General features: G+C 36.9%; 1 protein-coding gene and 1 pseudogene across 1 annotated transcript; one reads left to right on the forward strand and one right to left on the reverse strand.

The window, feature by feature from the left end:
• The first annotated feature begins 8,623 nt into the window (after window positions 1-8,623).
• LOC142526479 (uncharacterized) lies at window positions 8,624-16,010 on the forward strand (annotated as a pseudogene).
• A 1,168-nt stretch (window positions 16,011-17,178) lies between these two features.
• Window positions 17,179-21,477, reverse strand: LOC142527007 (chromatin remodeling protein SHL-like). The gene is made up of 5 exons (XM_075631714.1): window positions 21,321-21,477; window positions 20,756-21,101; window positions 19,968-20,036; window positions 17,944-18,079; window positions 17,179-17,524 (listed from the first exon to the last, which is right to left on the reverse strand). The coding sequence occupies exons 1-5, from the start codon at window positions 21,391-21,393 to the stop codon at window positions 17,498-17,500; spliced, it is 651 nt and encodes a 216-aa protein (XP_075487829.1). The 5' UTR covers window positions 21,394-21,477; the 3' UTR covers window positions 17,179-17,497.
• Between the last annotated feature and the right edge of the window lie 465 nt (window positions 21,478-21,942).

Below are 21,942 nucleotides of genomic sequence, written 5' to 3' on the forward strand. Positions count from 1 at the left end.
AACTTTAGAAAGGATTGGTCTGGAGGATCTACAAGAGCTGGCGGAATCTTTCGCAAATATCAAAGTTGTAGATCTAAAGATGAATACAGCAAGAGGAGAAATACATGCTATAACCTGGTCATTGACTCAGGAACCACCAAGGGAAAGTGTGGGATCTCAGAATGTTAACATGAGAGAATCCCAATCTGATTTCCATACTGGTGGAGGATCACAACCAGCAGGTATAAGGACAAGGAGAATTCAAATTTCCTTGCACCAAACACCCTACGGGAAGACTGTTTTAGATCCTATACATCCTTACGGGGTTATGCTTAACCTTGATGTATTAGATTTCAAAAACAGAGAAGATCTCATAGATGATTGGACATATGCTATGAGAATCGCAGCAGGAACACTAGATCTCAACAAAGAAAGATTCATTAAACTTTTAGAAATGAGTCTCATGGGGTCACTGAAAATTGCTTGGGACATGACTTCAGTAGAAATGAAAGAGTCAGTCCTGGCCGGAGAATCTCTAAGCGAGATAGCCGAAAAAATGGCTACCCTATTTAAAGCACAATTTATAGGGGTAGACTATTTTAACAGTCAAGATACAGAGAAGAGGAAAAAATACAACCAAGCTCTGTATAGTCTTGAATTACATGATATATGTTTAGTGGATGAATACATTATGTTATTCACTAAATATAGATGTAATTCAAGAGTCGAAGAAGATATAGCTATGCAGCTTTTCTTCGCAAAAATGCCAAGTCCCTGGAGAGAAATGCTCATAAAGGAATACGTACCTGGAAATCCAGATACGTTAGCAAGAAGAGCCTCTTTCCTTGAAGGAAAATTGGCAGAATGGTGCCATATAGCAGCATTACAAAAGAATTACAAACGCTTAAGGGGTATAAACAAAAGAACTCCTTTGTGTTGTAAGGAAAATGATCTTCCAACAATTATTTGAAGTAAACCACAGAAGCATAAGAGGAAAAGTTTCAGAACTCATCCTTATGCTAGAAGTGGAAGAAGTTCTTGGAAGCCAAGAACTGTTTGGTCTAGACAAAAAGCCAGATCTTATAAATCTGGGCAAAGAAGTGGACCCTCAAGAAGTAGGATATCATCCCAAGTATCGAGTACATCTCGAAGCACATGAAGAACACCTACGAAGAAAACTTTCAGAAGAGCTCATACTCGAGCAAATGAAAGTTTCAAGGATTGTAATTGCTGGACATGTGGAGCAAGAGGTCATATCTCGACCAACTGTCCAGAAAATGAAAAAAGAGGTATTAAACGCTTCGATCCAACCCCGGATATTGAAGAAGCAGTTTATTACCAAGATCTTATTCAGGTATACCGATTTGAGGACATTGCCTCAGATGAAAGTATATATGAAGAAGAAGAGGTCTTAAGTCAGGGAGAATATGATGGAATAGAATCGGAATCTGACTGAGGACGAGGTGTTTCGACACGAAACACAGGAAGATTTTTCTGGATTTTTTAGCCAGACAACAATATCTCATAATATGGTCCAAAGGATCATGAGAGAAAATACTAGTCTACAGAGATATCAAGGATTCTCTGCAGGACAGGTAGAAAAGTTCTTAGGAAATCTTGGCCTAAGAAACAGAAAGTATCATCTAATCTATAAAGTTTCTAGAAGGAAAATGGCAATCCCGATGGAACTTACAGGAAATAGAATGTAGATGCAGTTAATTTCTTCCGAAGAAATTAAGGAGGAATTACAAAAACTCAAGATAGAAGTAGCAAGGACTATGTCCTGGATTCATATCAGAGCAATCCAGATTATGATAAACGCTACTTTCAAAGAAGAAATAGATTCGCCTATCGATATTGCTATATGCGATAAAAGAATGAGAAATCTACAAGATTCAGTACTGGGAACAATCTCAGGAAATCTCTGTGCAGGAAAAATTGTAGGAGTAATCTATCCAAAGATAGCCTACAACCTGACAGATCGAGATTTCAGCCGAGCCTTGACATTACATCAAAATTTCAAGGAAAAAAAGCTGATGAAAGAAGGTAATAGACTATATTCTATTACCTATCAAATTGCATATGCTCTATCTAATACACATCATTCAGAATTGTTTATTAGAAATGAGTTCATTGAAATACCCGAGATATTTGGAAAAGTTGCCCAGGCAATTTATCCAGAACGAGTTGAGTTTCCTTTAATACAAGAAACAGATATCCAAATACAAGACAAACCGATTCTACAAAGGAATCAAAGTCTTAGATTGGAATCAAGAAGACTATCTTTTCAGGGAGATAGAATTACAAGTTACAGGTGGAGAAAAACGCCTGTCATAGAAACCCAACATGAGCTAAAATTTTTTTCTACAATAGGAAAGCTGAGATGCCTAGAAGGGTGGAAGGAAGTAGAAATAGTATTTGATATTACGAAACAAAGGAATCAATTTCCTTGTAATTCAATATACTATTTGGAACAACCGATGATAGAAACTTAACAAGGACTGATTAATATCGGAGAATTGGAAGTTCATATTCAAGGAATTCCAGGAAGAGAATCAGATCGCCTGATTCTTGGACTAGAGTTTCTCGAGGAACATAAACCTTGGAAACGACTAGAGTATGGAATGGAGTTTATGACAGATGATAAGATGTGAAAAATCCAATGACCACAAGTCCATTCTCCATATACATTCCAGTAGGAATGTTATATGAACAATATAAAGCAGAATATTTTGCTGCTTATATTGATTCAGTGCTGTAATCTGTACAGCAAAACGAGGAGTTTTTCCACATAATTTGGAAGAAGAATTACTAAAGATTACTGGAAGAGATTTTTCGAGAAGAATCTTAATCTTATGTAAAGGGATTAAGATGACCGAAATCATGACTGGCGGTGCTGGACAAACACCTTGGTATAAGGTAAAAACACCACCAATTTATTTTCATGATACAAGAGCTGACATATTGTTAGGAAACAATTTCTTACAAATGTTCAAGTCCTATAAAGAAAATGAGACTAGAAGATTAGTGTTCACAACACCTTGTGATCATAAAATCATAGTCCAGAGACTACGAGAGGCATTTTACAGAAAATTGCCGATCCAGTTTCGCAGCAAGCGTGGTGATGAAGGAAAACTTCTGAACCCAAAAATGAAGGATTCTAGACGGTTTGGAAAAATAATGCTCCAGTTAAGAGCAGACAAAGTACTCCAACCAGAAGATATTGAATGCCTGAAGATAACTCTACAAACGAATGAAGTAGAGTTCGAATCTAAGGTATCATTAGAAGATGTCAATAAAAGGATCAAGGAAAATTACAATGAAGATCTCTTGGCATGGTGGGACAGAAATCAACTCAAAGTTTTCCTAAAAATTAAGGAAGACAAAGAGTATGAATTTGTCCGTTGCAAGCCTATCCCAATGAATATCATTGATCAAAGGGATATGCAGATTATAGTCAAGGAACATTTCGACCTTGGTTTGATCAAAGCAGGTATGTCACCATATAGCAGTCCAGGATTTCTGGTAAGAAATCATGGTGAAATAAAACGAGAAAAACCCAGATTAGTTATTAATTATCAAGAAATTAATAAGGTTCTGGAGTTTGATGGGTATTTTATACCTAGTAGAGAACACTTGATTAGTTGCATACGCAACGCCAAGATATTCTCTAAGTTCGACTGTAAGTCTGGATTTTATCAAATTCGGATGCAGGAAGAAAGCAAAAAATTCACAGCTTTCTCCACACCGCAAGGACATTATATTTGGGAAGTATTACCAATGAGATTGGCTAATTCACCCCAGATATTTCAAAGAAAAATGGATAATTTTTTTAAAGATTATTTTTAAATTTATGTTTGTTTATATTGATGATGTTTTAATAGCATCAAAAAATATGGATGAACATGTTAAACACTTGGAGATTTTTTCTAAGGTTTGTAAAAAAGAAGGACCAGTTTTATCCGAAAAGAAAGCAGTCATTGCAACAAGAAAGATTGAATTCCTCGGAATTGAAATCGACGAGTCAGGAATAATTCTGCAAGACCACATAGTAGAAAAGATGCAGAATTTTTCAGAAAGTCTCAAAGACAAGAAACAACTTCAAAGTTTTCTGGGAGTTATTAATTTTGCTAGGATGTTTATAAAAAACCTAGCAAAACACAGAAAAGTGTTCAGTCCATTATTGAAAAAAGATGCAAGATTTATATGGACAAAAGAACACACAGAAGAACTTATCTATTTAAAGGAGATTTGTAAGAATCTTCCAAAAATAGTTATTCCTCAAGATGAAGATGATCTGGTATTATATACCGATGCCAGTGATCATTGGTGGGCAGCAGTTCTTACTAAGCTCACACCAGATGGAGAACAACCATGCAGATATTGTAGTGGTTTATTCTCAGATGCAGAAGCCATCAGATGACATATCAACGAGAAGGAATTTTATGCAGTAAAAAGGGCTTTTGAAAAATGACCATTATTTTTACTTGCAAAGAAATTTACTTTGAAAGTTGATAACACACATGTAAAAGCTTTCTTAAGGAATAGAATTGAGTCTAAACATGAGAAGGCAAGATTATTAAGATGGCAGACACTATGTCAGAATTATATTTTTGATATTGTGATAATAAAATCTCATGAAAATATTCTTGCAGATTTTTTAACAAGAGATGGACAACGGTGATATCGACGTCATCATCAAGATGCAGAGGCATTTGAGGGAACACCTTGAAATGCTTCAAAACGAGTTTAACAAGCTGGTCTTAAACGCAGAAGTTGCGGGAAGACTACAACAAGCCGATAAGAGAGTTGTCTCTGATCGAATTACAGGATGTTTACATGCTTATACTCAGTTATTGTCTGTAACACAAAGGCCTATCCTCCAAGACATTGAGAAGCCATTGGTTTCCCAAATGGAGAGTTTTCGAGTACATGACTCTATACCTGGAGCAGGGGATTCAAATACCCCTAGCACAAGTGTTAAGTCGGGATCATCTCCAGATGAGTCGGCTGAAACAAAAATTGAGACTCCTGATCCTTATCTTGAGTCCTCAAGTCAACCCTTCACTTCGGGGATTGAAGAGGGAAAGATCAACCTTAGGCCTCGTACTGACAAAGGCAAATCTAAGGTTGGTACTAATGAAGTTTCAATTTCTCCATTTCAGGTTTACCAATAGAACAGGGAGAAATTAAAAACAAGATTTGACATTAACCCAGTTACTAATAGGGTTGATGTTTCAGGGAAATATCATAGGATATGGATGAAACATAATTCATATCCCAAGGAGATCAAAGCCTGGTATGAATTCGGGGCTCTTGCCTCAGTTTATACCACTTCACCCAGCTTTCCGGAAATTTCAGGATTACCTAAATGGATTCATGAAACTGTTCGTGAAACTTGGGCGAATAACGATTATTTGTCCAAGGGAGATGTTTTGGAGCTATACTTTTTCAGTGCAGCACCAGAACCAGCAGAGAAAGGTTCACACGAAACCTTTCATTTTATCAAGTTAAGGAGGCCAGATACAAATATTCAGAAATTTATCAAGGACCCTCCGACAGAAGAAACACCCCTGGTTGCTTCAACAACAGAAGACGACATGTCAACCAGAAGAGCATTAGGTTTATGAGTCTGTCTCACTTAGATGAACAAAGCCAAATTTTCATTCAAGTTTTATCAAAATTCTATGAATGGATCGTTCCTGTTAAATACAATGATAGGAAAAACCACCAGTTTTGCAGAAGAAATATTTGAAAAGAAAAAAAATCTTCTGTGGAACAGCAAGCTGCCGGCAAGCCTCCCCGGGATCAAGAAGGGCTCGGGCCTCGGTTGGTGACCGAGACGGGGGAGGAGGCCGAGGATCTCATTCCTCTTAGTCAAAGGAAAAGAAGAGCTGTCACCTCCCCCGAGCTGATCATTCTTGAAGGCGGCTAGGACACTTCCCGGTCAGTTCAGTCAACTCCCCTTCGCCAACAACCTTCAAGTGAACCCGGCCAAGAGCTCCCTCAAACGGATCAGCCTACCCAGGCTAACATCTTTTTTGAGGGGGCTACTGCCACTGGTGTTAAGCGCCTCAAGCAGATACTTAGCCGTGCTGAGGCGGTATTGTTGAAAAGTGCTCTTGCCAGTGTTAGGTTCCTGAAGGGATCAAACTGGCTTCTGTCTGTAAGCTTTTATGCTCTATCTTTTTCTTTTCTCTCTCTTTTTTTTTTAAACTCTTTTTGTTCAGGCTGCTCAGATGATAGTCTCGGCCTTTGAAGAGGTGGCGGCAGTGGCCACGAAGAAATGTCAGCAAGCCCGGGCTGCTCAAGAAATTCATGACCATCTCCAAGGAGAAATTGCCCGGGTTCAGAAGCTACACGAGGAGAAGATTGCTGGTCTTCAAGCTTCCCTTAAGAAACTCGCCGAAAATTCTGTAATATGACACATGTAGGAAGATGGTCAGAAAACATCTGCCTTGAATGCCAGAATCAGAAAGAACCGGAGTTCTGTAAAAGTTTCAAACCGAGATCTGATCGAAAACATTTTACCGAAATAAGGACAAGTGGGGAAGGACCACCAGCACATTTTCCTCGAGGATACAAAAGCCAAAGATTCCTCGACAAAGTTAAAAGTGGACATGTGATCAACCCACTAACCAAAAGAAAACCCACCATGTGAGTGGAAAAACAGGACCACCAATAATCGGTGGAAAATGACAAAGAACATTGGATTCCTTCTCTTTAAAGGGAATCTGATAAAAATACAAGAAAACTAGACCCAAAAATCATACTATAAATAAGGGTAAATGAGAACCAGTAAACCACACCAGAAAGAAACCTAAAGAAAATGTATTATGCATATCTAAAGGTTTTAAAGAGAAGAATCAAGTATTAGAGAAAACAGGCGGATGCTCTTAAATGGCTAGTCCAACATTTCCAGGAAAAAGGAAATGAGATTACAGCGGATCTCTTACAGACTCATCGCTACTGGTATCTCGATGAGATAAAAGAAGATGAGAAGTTGATTACTAGATTAATTATCAAGAAAAAGACAGTTCAAGAAAGAACAGTCTCAAGAGACCACTCAACCACTACATGGTCCATATGCAAGATGTAAAGGCTTATCAAGGTTTGAAATTTGAATTTCAAATTCGAAGAAGCCTTCTATAAATAAGGCAGGAAGGAAGAAGTGAAGATCATCGAACATTTTCCTCATTTCTTTCAACAAATAAATTGTAATCTTTCAAGTTTATGTGTGTTGTGAGTTCAGCTACTATTAGTAGCTAAACAAGTTTCTCCTCTTCTACAGGAGATTTCAATGTAATAAAAATGTTTGTGTTTGAATGAAGAGATATTTGCTCTTACTCCCTCTCATGTATTATTTTCAAAATTTTATCTTTTATTGTACACCCTAAGATAGGAAACGAATTAGGGTTGTGCTAAATGCTGCTGAAGGAGTCTGCGTCAGTAACCATCGGTTGCGATCGCGTGGTTGAACTGTGAGGAGCAGTTCGTAAAATACAGTGGACATAACCTGATGGCACTCTGGTCAAAGAGATAAAAGATTTAGTTTATTTTACGGAAACATGACGTGCCTTTAATCAAATAGAAAAATCAATTATTAAAATATAAAATTGAGGGGTATTTTGGGAAGAAGGAGAGTGAAGATAAAGATGAGTTTCAACAGGGATTGAACGCAAAGTCTCCCCTAACATTTTCCATAACCGACCGTGACAGCTGACAGCTGGGGGAAGGAGGGAAAACCGAGAAACCGCGAGAAGTTCCAGCCCGGAAGAATCGAAAAATGTTGAGTATTTTGAGGAAATCCATGGCCAGGAACAACGGAGGAGTATCCAGGCCCACCCACCATTACGACGCCGTCGAGGACCTCGCCGCCTGGGAGCTCGTCAGCCCTTCTCTTTCGGACGACGACGACGACCTCTGCTCCTTCGGCGGTGATGACATCATCAGCGGGGGTGACGAAGTCATTGACGGGGAGCACGAGAAGGATCACAAGGAAGAGGAAGACTCGCGCGATGTCTCGAATCTGGATGACGTCATCTCCATGCAGTTGCTTTCGGTGTCACCTCAGCCCATGGTGTTGTTTCCTGTTGAAGACGTGATGAGTCTTCATGTGTATGATGATGGTGGTGGTGGTGGTGGTGGTGATGATGATGATGAGGAGGAGGACGACGACGACGACGTGGATGATGAGTTGATTCCATGGAAACTGAAGGACAGATTCGGGAAGCAGAGGATAAGGAAGATGGGGAAGCGGGGTGGACCAAAAGTCATCAAATCGAAGAGGCTGCCGCATTACCACAACAGGCCTGGATGTTTGTATGGAAAGCATGACCTTGGTGTGCAGCACTACTACATCTAATTGGGGGAAATCTGTATGTTAGATTGGGATTAGTGCTTATTCTTATTTGATATTGCTACTGCTTAATCTGTTCCCTCTATCAGTTGTTGATGTGCTTATGGTATATGAATATAAAATATGGATATTTGACAATCTAATTAAGTGAAGATTTCTAATTCAGATATCTGTGACTTTTAAAGATATGTTGTTAAGCAGTTAATTTCATCATTCATATGATTGGATTCAAATATGGATACATTTTCACAAAGTTTTGTTCAGTGATCTTGGTCCATCAAGTTGTTTGCTGTTTTGTTTTGTTTGTTGTGACTTGTGAGGATATATGAATGGAGATATCTGGTTCTTGATGTGAATCAATATGGATATTTGGATCTTTACATGCCTTGGTCTTGATGTTGATTGTGCTAAGATCTCACACAAGTTCCTACTTCTTCCTAATACACTTTGAGAAATTGTTTCTCTAGGGGTGGATAATGTTATGTGTCACCTTAACCGCGCAGTGATTTTTGAATCACTAATAAATTTGTTAAACTTTTGCATCTAAATGGTTAATCTTTTGGATTTGGTATATCCACTGATTTTTTGGCTGATACTTTTGGGGATTTAGTGTCGAATAAGTTGACAACTAGTGACAAGTTATATTTATTGATTGGCTTGGTAAAATGTTGTGCATATCAATGGCCTTTTGGATAGATTGAAATGTCTTGGAATGTCTGCTGATGTTTGATGACTAGTGAAATTTGTATTTTGATCATACCTTAGGTGGTATATTGATGCTTTGGCTGTCATAGAATCAATTTTTAGGTTGTACATACTCATTTTCTAGCTAAACATAGACACAAGCCATCTTTATATTTTCATTCAGCTTATTATACATAGATTCAAAATGTGGAAAGATCACCTTAACGTCCCCATCAGATGAAAAATCAAATACTGGATTCCTTATTCTTCGTACTCAGTTGAACATATAAAGAAAGAAGTTTTTTGTATGTAGTTAGCTAGGGTATAGTTATCCACAGCCCAAAACAATATTACGGTGACCTGAGATGTGAGAATATTGGATAGAAAATAAGATTTTTGGAACTTAAAAAAAATAGATGGGATAATATTAGAGAGTAGAATTGGAGAGTGTAGTGAGTTGGAATGAAAATATGTGTACACATTTGTGGGTATTTATAAAAGAGAATTGAAACTAGCCGTTAAATAGCCGTTACAAATTTTTTGGATTTTTTATAATTTAATTCGAATTAATTAAAAAAAAATATTTACAACGATATGAAAAACAAAAAGTATTAAAAAAATAAAAACAAACCGTTAAAAAATTGAAAAAATTAAAAAATTAAAAAAAAATAAATTCAAAACACGTGGGGCCCGCTTAATAAACATTTTAAAACCAAAAAACACGTGGGGCCCGCCTGGGGCGGCTGCCCCACGCGTTTTGTGGCGCGTGCAAGACACAAAGTGTATGGCACGCGCCAAATACAAAAAAAAAAATTTATGTTAGTTTTCGCTTAGTAAGTTGTAAATGCTTCCGCATATTTTTATCGTTTTAAGAATCTACGTTGTAAAGACAATCTTATGATTGATTATGAGTAATAAACTGGTTTTTGGTTTATAGACTAGTGGAATTCACATTGGGTGAAAAAACTTGTATAAATGTCTCGCCAATGAAAGGAATCATTAGATTCAATAAAGTTGGAAAAGTGAATCCTCGGTACGTAGGACCATTCGAAATTCTGGAGAAATTAGCAAATTGCTTTACAGAATAGCAGTGACACCAGATATGTATAGAATCCACAATGTATTTCACAAGTTCAAACTAAGGAAATACATCCCGAACCCAAGTCATGTTATGGAAATTGAACTGCTCATAATCAAAAAGTAACTTGGTGGAAGAGCTGAAATATGAAGATGTCTCTACTCATATTGTGGACACCAAGGATCAAGTACTGAGACGACGTATCATTCCCTACGTCAAGGTGCAATGGTCAAACCACAAAGAACGAGAAAACTACTTGAGAGTTTGAAGAGAAAATGCGCAAGCAATATCCCTACCTCTTCAAAGATCAAGCCGACTCAAGTTTCGAGGACGAAACTTCCAATAAGGAGGAGGGATGTGATATCCAAAATTTTGGGAGTGTAATTTGTAAATGTAGACATGTATAAAAATTTATTTTCGAATTATGGTATTATTGTAAAAATAATAAATTCGAAAATATTAAATAATACATAATATTTGAAATTACAAGCCAATAAATATATGAAATTTGAAATCCAGTGCAAGATACATAGTAAATTTGAAATTAAGGCTGGATATCCATCAAATTTGCAAGGAAATATTACATACAAGACAATTTTTCTCAACAGGGAAACATCTCAATATTTATGGAAGGAGTATCTCGAAATTTATGGAAGGAGCATCTCCAAATTATGGAATGATATCAATCGAATTTTGGTAAGATTTTTACCACCCCTCTATAATTAGGATAAGCTCTAATTCAAAATTTACACTGAAAATTTCGAGTTTCCTCTCCAATTTTCGAAATTTCCTCCCAAAAATTTTGCACGAGCCATGAAAATTTTTTTCAAATTCAGAATTTCGTTTCTCTCGTTCGGGTACCCGGAATCCGATCTCCACTGTTCAGAATATGCTTTCATATGTTTTGAATAACATATCCAAATTTCAGCCAAATCCAACGGTTAGTTTTTCGTTTATAGCCTCCACAAGAAAAATGCTCAAATTTTAGGCGGGAACAACATACCTACGATTTTATTTCCATAAGTAGGTTAAAACGACTTTCAAACCCGATCTTCACCCTTCATAATTTATTTGACTTACTTGTGAACGTACTGTAAAAGTTTAAGCCCGATCCAACGGTTCAATAAGGCACAAGGAATTTTACAAGCGGCTGATTTTTAGGTAGATGTGTTGCTGCGTTTTCGAAGTGTCGGTTGCATGATTATTCTATGGTTTCCGAATTCTTCACGTTTTCTTCTAGATCTAAGGTAAGTGGGTTTTTGTTATATTATAATTTGCACACTTGTCTTTCGTAAGTGGGCTTGTTTTAAATGTGTTGTATATGAATTATTTCGTTTTTGAATGTTTCGATCGAGCACCTTTATTCTGTTTATACCCTTTCTTGATATGATTATCATATGTTTTATGTTTTGGGTACTGTGAGAATTCAACTGGATATGGGTGAAAATCCCAATATGCATGATATGTTTATGGCCCTTACACAGTGTGATTGTAACTGTTATATGGTCTCGTCCCTTTAGAGGAGTAAAAATTAAGGATTCATATCAGTAAACCATGGAAAGTTGAGGAATCTCAGTGCCTTGGTCAAAATTATGTTTATGGTTATGATGATGACATGTTATCAGAATCATGTTATGCACGATATGATATGTGATTTTCGAAATTCATGTGTATTTTTTATGTATGTGCTCGAATGACCCCCGCTTACTGAGTGACGATCATATCAGTCACCCTTTACTCTAACCTCCCTAGATAAATCAGAAGAGAAAATCGAGGAAGATGAACAAGACTAATTTTGAGGCTGATAATAAGAAGAATCAATAAATTTACTTTAGTTTTCGCTTAATAAGTTGTAAACGCTTCCGCATATTTTTATCGTTTTAAGAATCTACGTTGTGAAGACAATCTTATGATTGATTATGAGTAATAAACTGGTTTTTGGTTTATACTGTACTACGAGGCTTGTTGTTTTTAATTGTGTGGTTGTAAAACAATGTCGGTGTCAACTAACCCCGGTCTCGGGCGTGACATCACCTACCGTAATTTTATTAATAGGCCAAGAATTTGGGACAGTGTCCAGACACCAAGTCAACCAAGCACTCCAGGAGATAGGTATGTAAAACCTGACTTGATTTAGGTACACACCAACTTTTCACCAAATGAGTTTTTAACCCGTGTTTGCTCACCATTGTAAATACTATGCAATGCCAGTATTTTTGTTTTTGAACCTTTAGCTAAATGTTGCTAATAAGTTATGAGCTTGCTGCATTCCTGATATATGGTTATTGTTTAAGCTTTTCTTCCATACGACTCTCACATCAGGTTATTTACTTTTTGATGCATCAGCGGACGATGGATATCATCTTCTCCGCCTCTCTCCCATTTGTTTGATGTGAGCAGCTGGAGTATTAGCAGGGTATGGGACAATAATCTATTGAGTATTGAGTCATTTCAGTCTGTCCTATGAATATCTTTTGCACCAAAATTTTTAATAGAATCGGTGATAGATTATCGGCATGCACCATGCTTCAGCCATTAGCAATGAGGCCTGGAGCCAAGTATTAGACTAAAAAAAGAAGTTAACTTAGTTGCTTATCAATAGCCTCATTTTTTTTGTTCTATCTCATCCTTAACAGCGCTATATCAGTTTTACTGTCCATAAATTTCCAGGATCTTCGAAGTTCTAGTCAAGCATTGAGTCACAGCACAAGTTTTAGTTCTAATGCAAGTGATATAGAGCGCCCAAGAAAAAAGGTTGAACCCGCGTATTCATTTGTAGGGATGCACTGCATATTTGACTAGTGCAAGGCCATGGGTAATAATACTAAGAGAGCAAAAATTCTATTTTTTTCTAGTGCTTATTTTCATTGTTGAAATGTCTTTAAGAACATAAACTTCACAGTTACGGTCATAAAGCTCCGGCATATGAGTTCTGATCTGCTTGTTTATGGAGCATCGGGTGGAAGCTTGACTGTATGCACAGTCTCGACACCACCATCAGTTCTGAAGCAGTTAACAGGGCATACAAAAGATGTCACAGGTTGGATTAACTGGTACTGACTATATAAACTTGTTACACTTCTATGCTTCTTTTTACTTCTGTGTTTGTCATAAATACTTCGGGAGCTTCTATAAAAATCACTTACATTAGATTTTACAATGTCAAGATAGAGGAAAGAAAGAAAATACTAAAATCATAGTAACAAATGTATTGGGCTAGGATACACGGATATGGGTCCTATTATCTTGCTTCAACTATATAGAGAAATGCGACTGATTTATTTATTTACCTATAATTAAATGAGAACTTGTAGTTTGGGTTGGCCAGGGCTAAGTAAATTGTATTGATAATTTTATCATAGTGCACCTATGATAGGCTGATTCTTGCTGCTGAGTTAAGTTATTTACTTAGATATTTTGTCAACATCTGTACTTTAAATTTGCCAAGCGTTCTCGCATTATTTGGATCTAAAGTGTATTCCTTGTTCAGATTTTGATTTCTCAGCAAACAATCAGTATATTGCTTCTTCCTCAATTGATTAAACGGTACGAGTATGGGATACGTCAAAAGGGCTTTGCATGAGGGTGATTTATGGAATTTCTTCACAACTTTGTATTCGCTTTCATCCTGTAAGTGCATGATAACATTCTATTCCAACGTTTTCGCTACTAGTAGATTCAAAATATCCAACAATTATTACTATTAACTTGTGCAGGTGAACAATAATTTCCTCTCTGTTGGCAACTCAAATAAAGAGATCATGGTAATGCTTTGTGTCTGTTTCACTAAATATGTTTTTCTCGGATGTTTTAAAATTTCACATCCACGGTTGCTAAAATTTTGGAAAAAGTTTTGGGCCTCACGATGTTGGGAGTAAAGTAGCACTTTTTGTTGCAATTTACTTCCACAGGATCTCTAATCTTTGTATTACCACATTCTCGCATTCTAGGTGTTCAACTTTAGCACTGGCAGAATGATCAATAAATCAAATTTCAACAGTGACGTTGCCACTATGGATCATGACCACACGGGTCAACTTATCTTCTGTGGTGATGCTCTGGTACACCATCAGCTACGATGATTTTATACTGCAAATAACCTTTTTTTAATCTTCTTTTCTATGACACCCCCCTCTTCAACTGACTCTACAGGGATGCGTTTACACAGTTACAATGAATTCGCATACTGGTGTTCTATCCCGGTCTCACCGCTATCGAAGCAGTGGCAAACAAAAGTCTCCTGTCACTACGGTTCAGTACCGAACCTTTTCCTTGCTCGCAAGTGGTCCAGTATTACTGACTTTTTCTCGAGATGGAAGTTTATCTTTCTTCAGGTTAAATATATTTTTCCAGAATTCACAATGTAATTTTAGAATCTCAATTTTGCTTGAACGCTTTTTTGTTTCTGCAGTGTGTCTTTGGAGATACAGGGATATTTGACCCTCCGCCGCGCGCTGAAATTGTCGGCTCGTTTGCATAGTATTCGCGCCTCTTTCTGCCCTTTGCTTTCCCTCGAAAAAGGAGAATATATAGGTACAATTGCATACATCCTTACAGTCGGTTTTACATTATCTTGTATACCAACTGAAAGTATGTCTAATGGCTTATACTGACTTGTTTGCCAAATGTCTTGTATTGACGGATGTTGACATAATGTCTCCTATTGGCTAGTGTCATATTATGTTACGCGTAGGAAAAAGACAATGTTCTAAATATTGCCCTACGCAGCCTCCTAGACGGTGCATAGGCGTTGGCCGACCGCACCGAAAATGTGCTAATCGGCCAGCCTAGGCGGCCTTAGGGTGTGGTAGATCGGGGAAGTAGTCTGGGCAATAGCAATTTTACCTGTTATAACCGTGGCGGTGGAAATATTCTGGAGTTTTCGAAATTTCAACGTGCTGGAGAATAGCGAATATTATAGGCATTATGAGAGAGGAGATGCTAACGATTGGAACCAGTGATTCTCATCTAGGGTTGGGACTAGGCGGCCTAGGAGCTGGTCTGATGCCCGACTAGCGTCTAATGAATTTTAGAACCTCGAGGAATGATATAGTTAATCGGTAGCAAATGATGTAGTACTTAGTGTAAGTGAAGATTAGTACTGAATCATTATGGTTCAGAAATTTTCATATTTGAATGATCTTAACCTTTCTGATTCCTGAGATTGATCTGTACACCATTGTAGTTGCTGGAAGTGAGGATACTAATGTCTACTTCCACGATTTAACTCGACCAAGGCACGCGTGTCAACAAATTACAGGTTTTTTTTTACCGTATTCTAGATTTTACTGTTTTCATTCCCACATATATATATTGATGATCGACTAAAAATTTCTAGGGCATGGTTACCCAGCTATACCCGTTGCTTGGAATCATGGGGAGAATTTGTTAGCTTCTTCTGATTTTGGCGGCACTGTGATTGTATGGAAGAGAGCTAAGACAGGTTAAAAGAAAGTTATCCATTCTTTTTCTTTTGTACCCTTTTACCACCCAAAGAAAATGACCCTATCGCTTTAATGTATGCTAATATTCATGCAGCAGTAAATCTCCTACCTCTATAGTAGGACTAGAAAGTAGAATATAAAGCAAAAGAAAAGGTTTCAATGAAGACTACGGATAACGAATTACTAAGCTGGAATATTAAAATTTAACCCAAATGAGGACGGCAAATTTAGTTTGTATATTTTATACTTTTCTTTTTGTTTCTGGAATTTTAGTGATCAACGTAGGTAACAGTTTTGCATATGAGCTGGCAATCGCTATATTGGATCTGCCATCAGCCATCTGTTCACTTGCATTTTCACGTCTTCAGTTTATTTCAAGAACGGTATTTTGCCTTATCGGAAGCTGTCGACTGCGCTGGGGTTTGTATTGTTGGATTGAACAGTAAAAACGTAGGTACACTAGAGACTGACCTACGTAATCATCTCGGCTAAATCTTTGAACAAAGTAATACTAAAGATTATGCGTACTGCTAAGCAAATTATGGTAGGGTGGGCATGTTCAGAAACTGAATCAAATTATAAAACCAAACCAAATCTCATGATTTGGATCGGTTTTGCTGACAACAAATCATAAAAATTGGATTGCTTCAAATCTTGAATAAAAATAAATCAAACCAAATTATTCAAATCGATTACATTAACATAAAAAAATCATGTAATAAATTTTGTTAATTTAGTGTGATTTTTTTGAATATATGTATTTTATGTTTGATTCTTAGTTTGTATTATATATTAGAGAGTTTTGTAACTATACAATTACATTGCAATTTATTTATTGTAGATTTTAGTTCAAATAAACATGAATACAACCCTAAAAGCTTAGACTTTTTTACCAGTCGCAAAATAGTGCAACCTGCAAAGTATTTTAATATATGATTTTTATTTATAACCATTCTACCCACAATCAAATAAAATATTTACTCAACTTTTGTCTTATATTAATTACAGTTTTTACTAAATCACTATATTTTATGAACTAATTCACTAAGAAACTTAAGACTAGTTATCAAACCAAACCAAACTGAAATTCGTGATTTGGTAATAAAAGTTTCATGTTTTGGTTTGGTTTGAAATGTTGGACAACTGAGAAAATATAATTCGATTCAAATTTTTATCTAAAATTGAACCAAATCATAGTTGGACACCGCTGATTACTAACAATGCATTCGTAGTCTTGTCGGTTAGGACACTCCGTACTCACCCGGGAGTCTTGCCAGCTGAAAGAAATTTGATTCACACACCAGTGGCTCACGCAGAAGCCTTACGGTGCCTTCGATCCCATTCTTTAGATTTCATATCCAATCTAATTACTTGAATTGTTGATTTTGACACTTGAAATAGCTCAATCACTTTATCAAAATACGTTGGTCCACCTCAGAATTATGCTAATTGATTTCTCAGTCTTAGTTCATAAATCCACATTCTGAAAATTTGTTCTATGTAACCATAAACAAGAATTTACGTAGATAAAACAAAAGGGATGAAAGATTAATAGTAATAGCCAATATAAATTCGATACTGGCAAATCCTAAGAACGGATTCAAATCCTAAATTCTGAAACTTGAAACATGAACTTGAAAAAGAACCCCAAATATCCATAAATATACACCCGCTGCTCATTGTCTGTATAAATAACTAATACATAGAAACAACAGATCACCAAGCATACTACACAACACAGACCCCTTCATCTATGACTTCATTGGAGTTGAAAGATGGATTAAAAAGAGAAATATGGGGCGGGGGGATAGTATCTACATAACATAATTACACACAACCACACACCCACAAATGGGAACAGAGTTTAACTGTCTTTCTAACAAGATAGACACATTGCCATCACTCACTTGGTGTTTGTTTGCATCCTATGGGAACATACATATTCATATCTTCTCACCTCCGGCGGCGTTTTGTATCCACCTGAAAAACCCAAATTAACTCATATTTGAAAATGCAGAAAACCCAAGCACAATTATTATATAAGATTTGAGGATCTAAGCATGTTTTGCTGTGTGTTGAGAAGATGTCTGTCCGGGAATAAGTAATACAAATAGGTTTTATCGACTTCAAAGATCAAAATATTTCACTATTTTACGCCTACAGAATCCAAACGATCTTGCAATTAAGATGGATTGCATTTTAACTTGAAATCATCCCAAAATGTATTTTACTGGCAAGACGAGGTAGTGTCTACAACTTCTACTCCAGATAAACTCATCTTGTTCACTCTAGGCTAAACCCTCAAGTTTAATTATTCATAACTGCGGAGATCAATCAAGACTGGATTTTGAAAACGAGAATTACAAGGGGATCAAAGATTGCAGCAGTGATTGAATTACCTTTGCATCAGCAAGTCTGGTAGAAACATGAGAGTTATGTAATTTCTTCTGATCCTCGGACGAACAATTATGACAGAAAAAGTGGTCAAGCCTTTTGGCTTCCTCAGGCGTCATGTCTATACAAATTGGATGGAACCTGAACAAGATCACGGATGCTTATTTCACTGCCATGTATGAAACAATCAAATGATAGATCCTCTCAATTTAGACACTAAATTCGAAACAAATTTTGGCCCCCATGGCATAAGTTTTTACTTTTTATTGTTACAGTCCAATGCAATAAATATCTAATGTTAAGACCAAATTCTTTCCCCTCAGGCCTCACAACTATGGTAATAATTTGCGTTCACCATTCCAGTCGGCAACTAAGATAGCTCTAATAAACCGGGTTGTAGCATGGTCTTAAAGGTAAAAAAATATGCATTTCCACTTCAGCAATTTCTAATTTAACACCTCACGTCTGAGACCATGAATATTCGAGTCCTCTTATGGGGAAAAAACAGTTAATCTTAGAAGAAACACTATGTAAATCCATTACCTAACAGGATCCCAAGAATTGCTTAGGAGCATCACAAGGGATAATCATCTACCTCTATGATCCCACATATATTCTGAAAATTTTTAAAACCAGCTTTTCGTCCCATGCAGTTCGATACCCAAGTTCAGAAGTCATACACAGGAATCCCAATGTTTAGTAGCTAGCAACAGAGAATTATATTTGTACTTGATTGGGCACACCCTGTTTCCACATATTATGAGGGATAGATTTTCCTTGTAGATGAGGATGCACGTGAATGTATTAACTAGTGGAAACAACAATGCAATCTGTTATGAGCTTTCAAGTTACATCCCCACCATAAAGTAGCTCTATTTATATTTCACTCATGTTAAAAACCGTTGATTCCTAATGGAGCTGCCAAGGATTTATTTGTGTAGGTCATATGTTTAAAACTGTCAAGCATACTTAGTCTTTCGTTTTTTTCCTCACATTACGAATGGGATGTGACAAAAAATTTGTTTGTGAATTAGGAAAGCCATGCTTCTTAGGAACTAACAGGAGTTACCGTCGCTCAACCACAATTTATTAAAAAGCTGAGAGTAAAATGATGAAACAACTTTGAAATGAACAAACTAGATCGACATCAAACGCTCATAGGAAAAGTAACGGTGCAACCAAAATGGATAATCAAAAAGTGCGATGCCAACCAAAAAATTTAATGTCCAAGAGAGTCATTCAGAAAGTGAACTCTTAAAAAAAGAGACAAAAGCTGAATAACTGGAAATAAAGTAATCGAGAGCTTCATCTAAACAGGTATAAGACAGAGTCTTACTCTATGAAGTTAGAGAACAGTCAACTAAATTTTCATGCCTAAACTAAGATTGAGGAAAAACATTACAGCGCCTTCTCATTAGCTCTTGAATATCAGATAAGTCACTTCACAAAGCACAAAGAGAGTACACATACATAGCTCATAGCTGGAGTGGAACGAATTCCTTCGCCTTTAGGTGCGGCAAGTCACCCCCATGCTCCCATGGTACAGGCACTTTCTATTAGTACAACCTACTTATCTCATTTTGGAAACATTTAGTTTCCATATAATTTCCTATTCTACACATGTCGTCTGTATATATACAAGACACACGTACATGCATGTCTCGCTTTGGAAACATTTAAAAACGAACACAACCTGCCATATAGCTATGGAGATGAGATAACCCGTCAAACAAATTCCAGAAGGAGAGGAACCAGCATAGCAGAACAATATACCAGTTTTACATGAACAGGTGCATTTTGAAAATAGCGTAACATAAAAAAATGCATACAATATAGTTTTTAGCTCAACACAATAGAACTGAAGCTAGAACGAGTAGAATGTGACACTAAAAGCTTAAGGAAGATCCACATAAATAATATTGTTGTATCATGACTCTTTCCACTGCATGAAGCCGATCAGCATATTATATAGTACAAGTGTATGCCAAATAACCAACATCAACTGATTCTGAGGGGTATGTGAACTCACCAATCACTGCACTCTTCACACTGAACCATGAGATCGTCGGGATTGTAAGGCATCTCACATTTACAGTAGCTGCAGCCATTTAATGAGATGGAAAATGAAATAACATAATGCAAAAACCTGAGCCATGGATCGATAACTAAAACTAACATACTAGAAACCAAAAATGCTACCTTATTTAGTGCACATAGGAAAATAAATATTGGAGTCCAGTATTCCCCGAAATCAAAGTTTTTACTCACAGTACAATTGAACTTAGCAACACAAAGCCATAATTTTGGACAAATGTAACGATTGGAGGTGCTGAACCATCCTAATTGCTCCCCTGAAGTATATTTTCGGTTACTCAATTCATGATTAAAATCAACGAGTCAACTATATAAATTTATCTCTTCCCAGTTATCACTCCTGTTTCTTTTTTCACACCAGATAATCGTTTAAAGCAGCCAAAAGAAGAAACTTTCTGACCCACTAAGAATCTTTATATAAGGTGATGACTACAGCATGGATTTAGAATCGAGCCAGAAGAATTATAGATTCTTGACAAAAACAATTTTTTTTATCAATTAAAGCAGGTATTATTCAAAATATCTAAAACTTCCCCTAGTGTAGATTAGGTGATGACAAAAATTTTAAAAACATTAACTTCAGTGTTCCAATATCAATTCTAAGAAACCAGTACTATCGTTCGATTCACATACAGTCCAAATTTACAAAAAATTCACCAGGAGCCCCTTAATTTCAACAGTTTAACTCAGGCAAAACAAGATGTACTCTAAGAATAAACCTACACTGCAACTCTGTCGGGATTAAAGGCACCGGTAGAAGAATTGTACTCGAATCGGCAGAAGAAGTCATCATTCCCAACGGCATCCAGCTTAGTGTAGCTCTTGAAGTTGTGCACCGTGCACTTCCCCTCAACAGTATCGACGCTCTGATAATCAAAGTGATCAGACAAGAACACCTCTTTTAAGCTGTGGAATTGTCGCCGGCCTCCGATAGACTCCTCCGGCCGGTAATACCACCTCACATAGATCCTCACATTCGCGCCGCGGCTGTCCGCCTCGATCCTCTCCACACGCGCGACGTACGACGGCTTTGATGTGTCCGAAGGCCTCATTAAAACACAGTCGCCAGCTGGACAAACAAACAAATAACCGTACAAGTAAGTAACACCAATTTCGGCATCAGACACGAAGGTAGAAAAACAACAGAGCTAACGACTTGCGATTCGTGAAAAAATTGAAACGATCAATTCAAGAACAGCTCCAATTTGAAATTGAACGAAGCAGACAGATAAGCAGCTCAGCTAAGACCAAATTCAGATGATAAATAGAGGAATATCAGAAAACTAACGGCGAATAGTTTTCCCGATGTGCTTGACGGTGATGGAATCGAGAGTATGGCGCACATATTTGGGTTTAGTCATGTCCGATACGGCGGAGAAGTGGCGGAGAGAATGATAGAACGCCGCTTTTAATTGTATTTTCCTTTAATTTTAATAATATAGGAGATGTGTTTTAATGCTTCGCGCAATACGGTCACGATTGATTTTTGGGATTTTTGTGAATTGAAAGAAGATTAGAGGTCAATTTGGGACAAAATTGTACGGATGCATGATTGGATAATCATGTGTCGTATCTTGTGAGACGTATCTCTTATTTATGTTATTCATGAAAAAATATTACTTTTAATGCTAAGAATATTACTTTTTAATGTGAATATCAGTAGGGTTGACAGATCTCACGGATAAAAATTCGTGAGACCGTCTCACAAAAGACTTACTCATATATATATTAGGACCGCTGCTTTTTTCTTTTTTCTATTTTTTTTAAATTGCGGACTTGGTAAATCTTTGAATTAATGTCAATAGTTTGTAAATTACGTCATCCAGATGATTCACGTTGGACAAATCTTATGCGACAAGATCACTCGAGAAAATGTTGATGATTGAACTCTCCACAATTCATCAAATACT

The sequence above is a fragment of the Primulina tabacum genome, chromosome 15, assembly GCF_025594145.1.
Source record: "Primulina tabacum isolate GXHZ01 chromosome 15, ASM2559414v2, whole genome shotgun sequence".
In the NCBI taxonomy this organism is placed as follows: domain Eukaryota; kingdom Viridiplantae; phylum Streptophyta; class Magnoliopsida; order Lamiales; family Gesneriaceae; genus Primulina; species Primulina tabacum.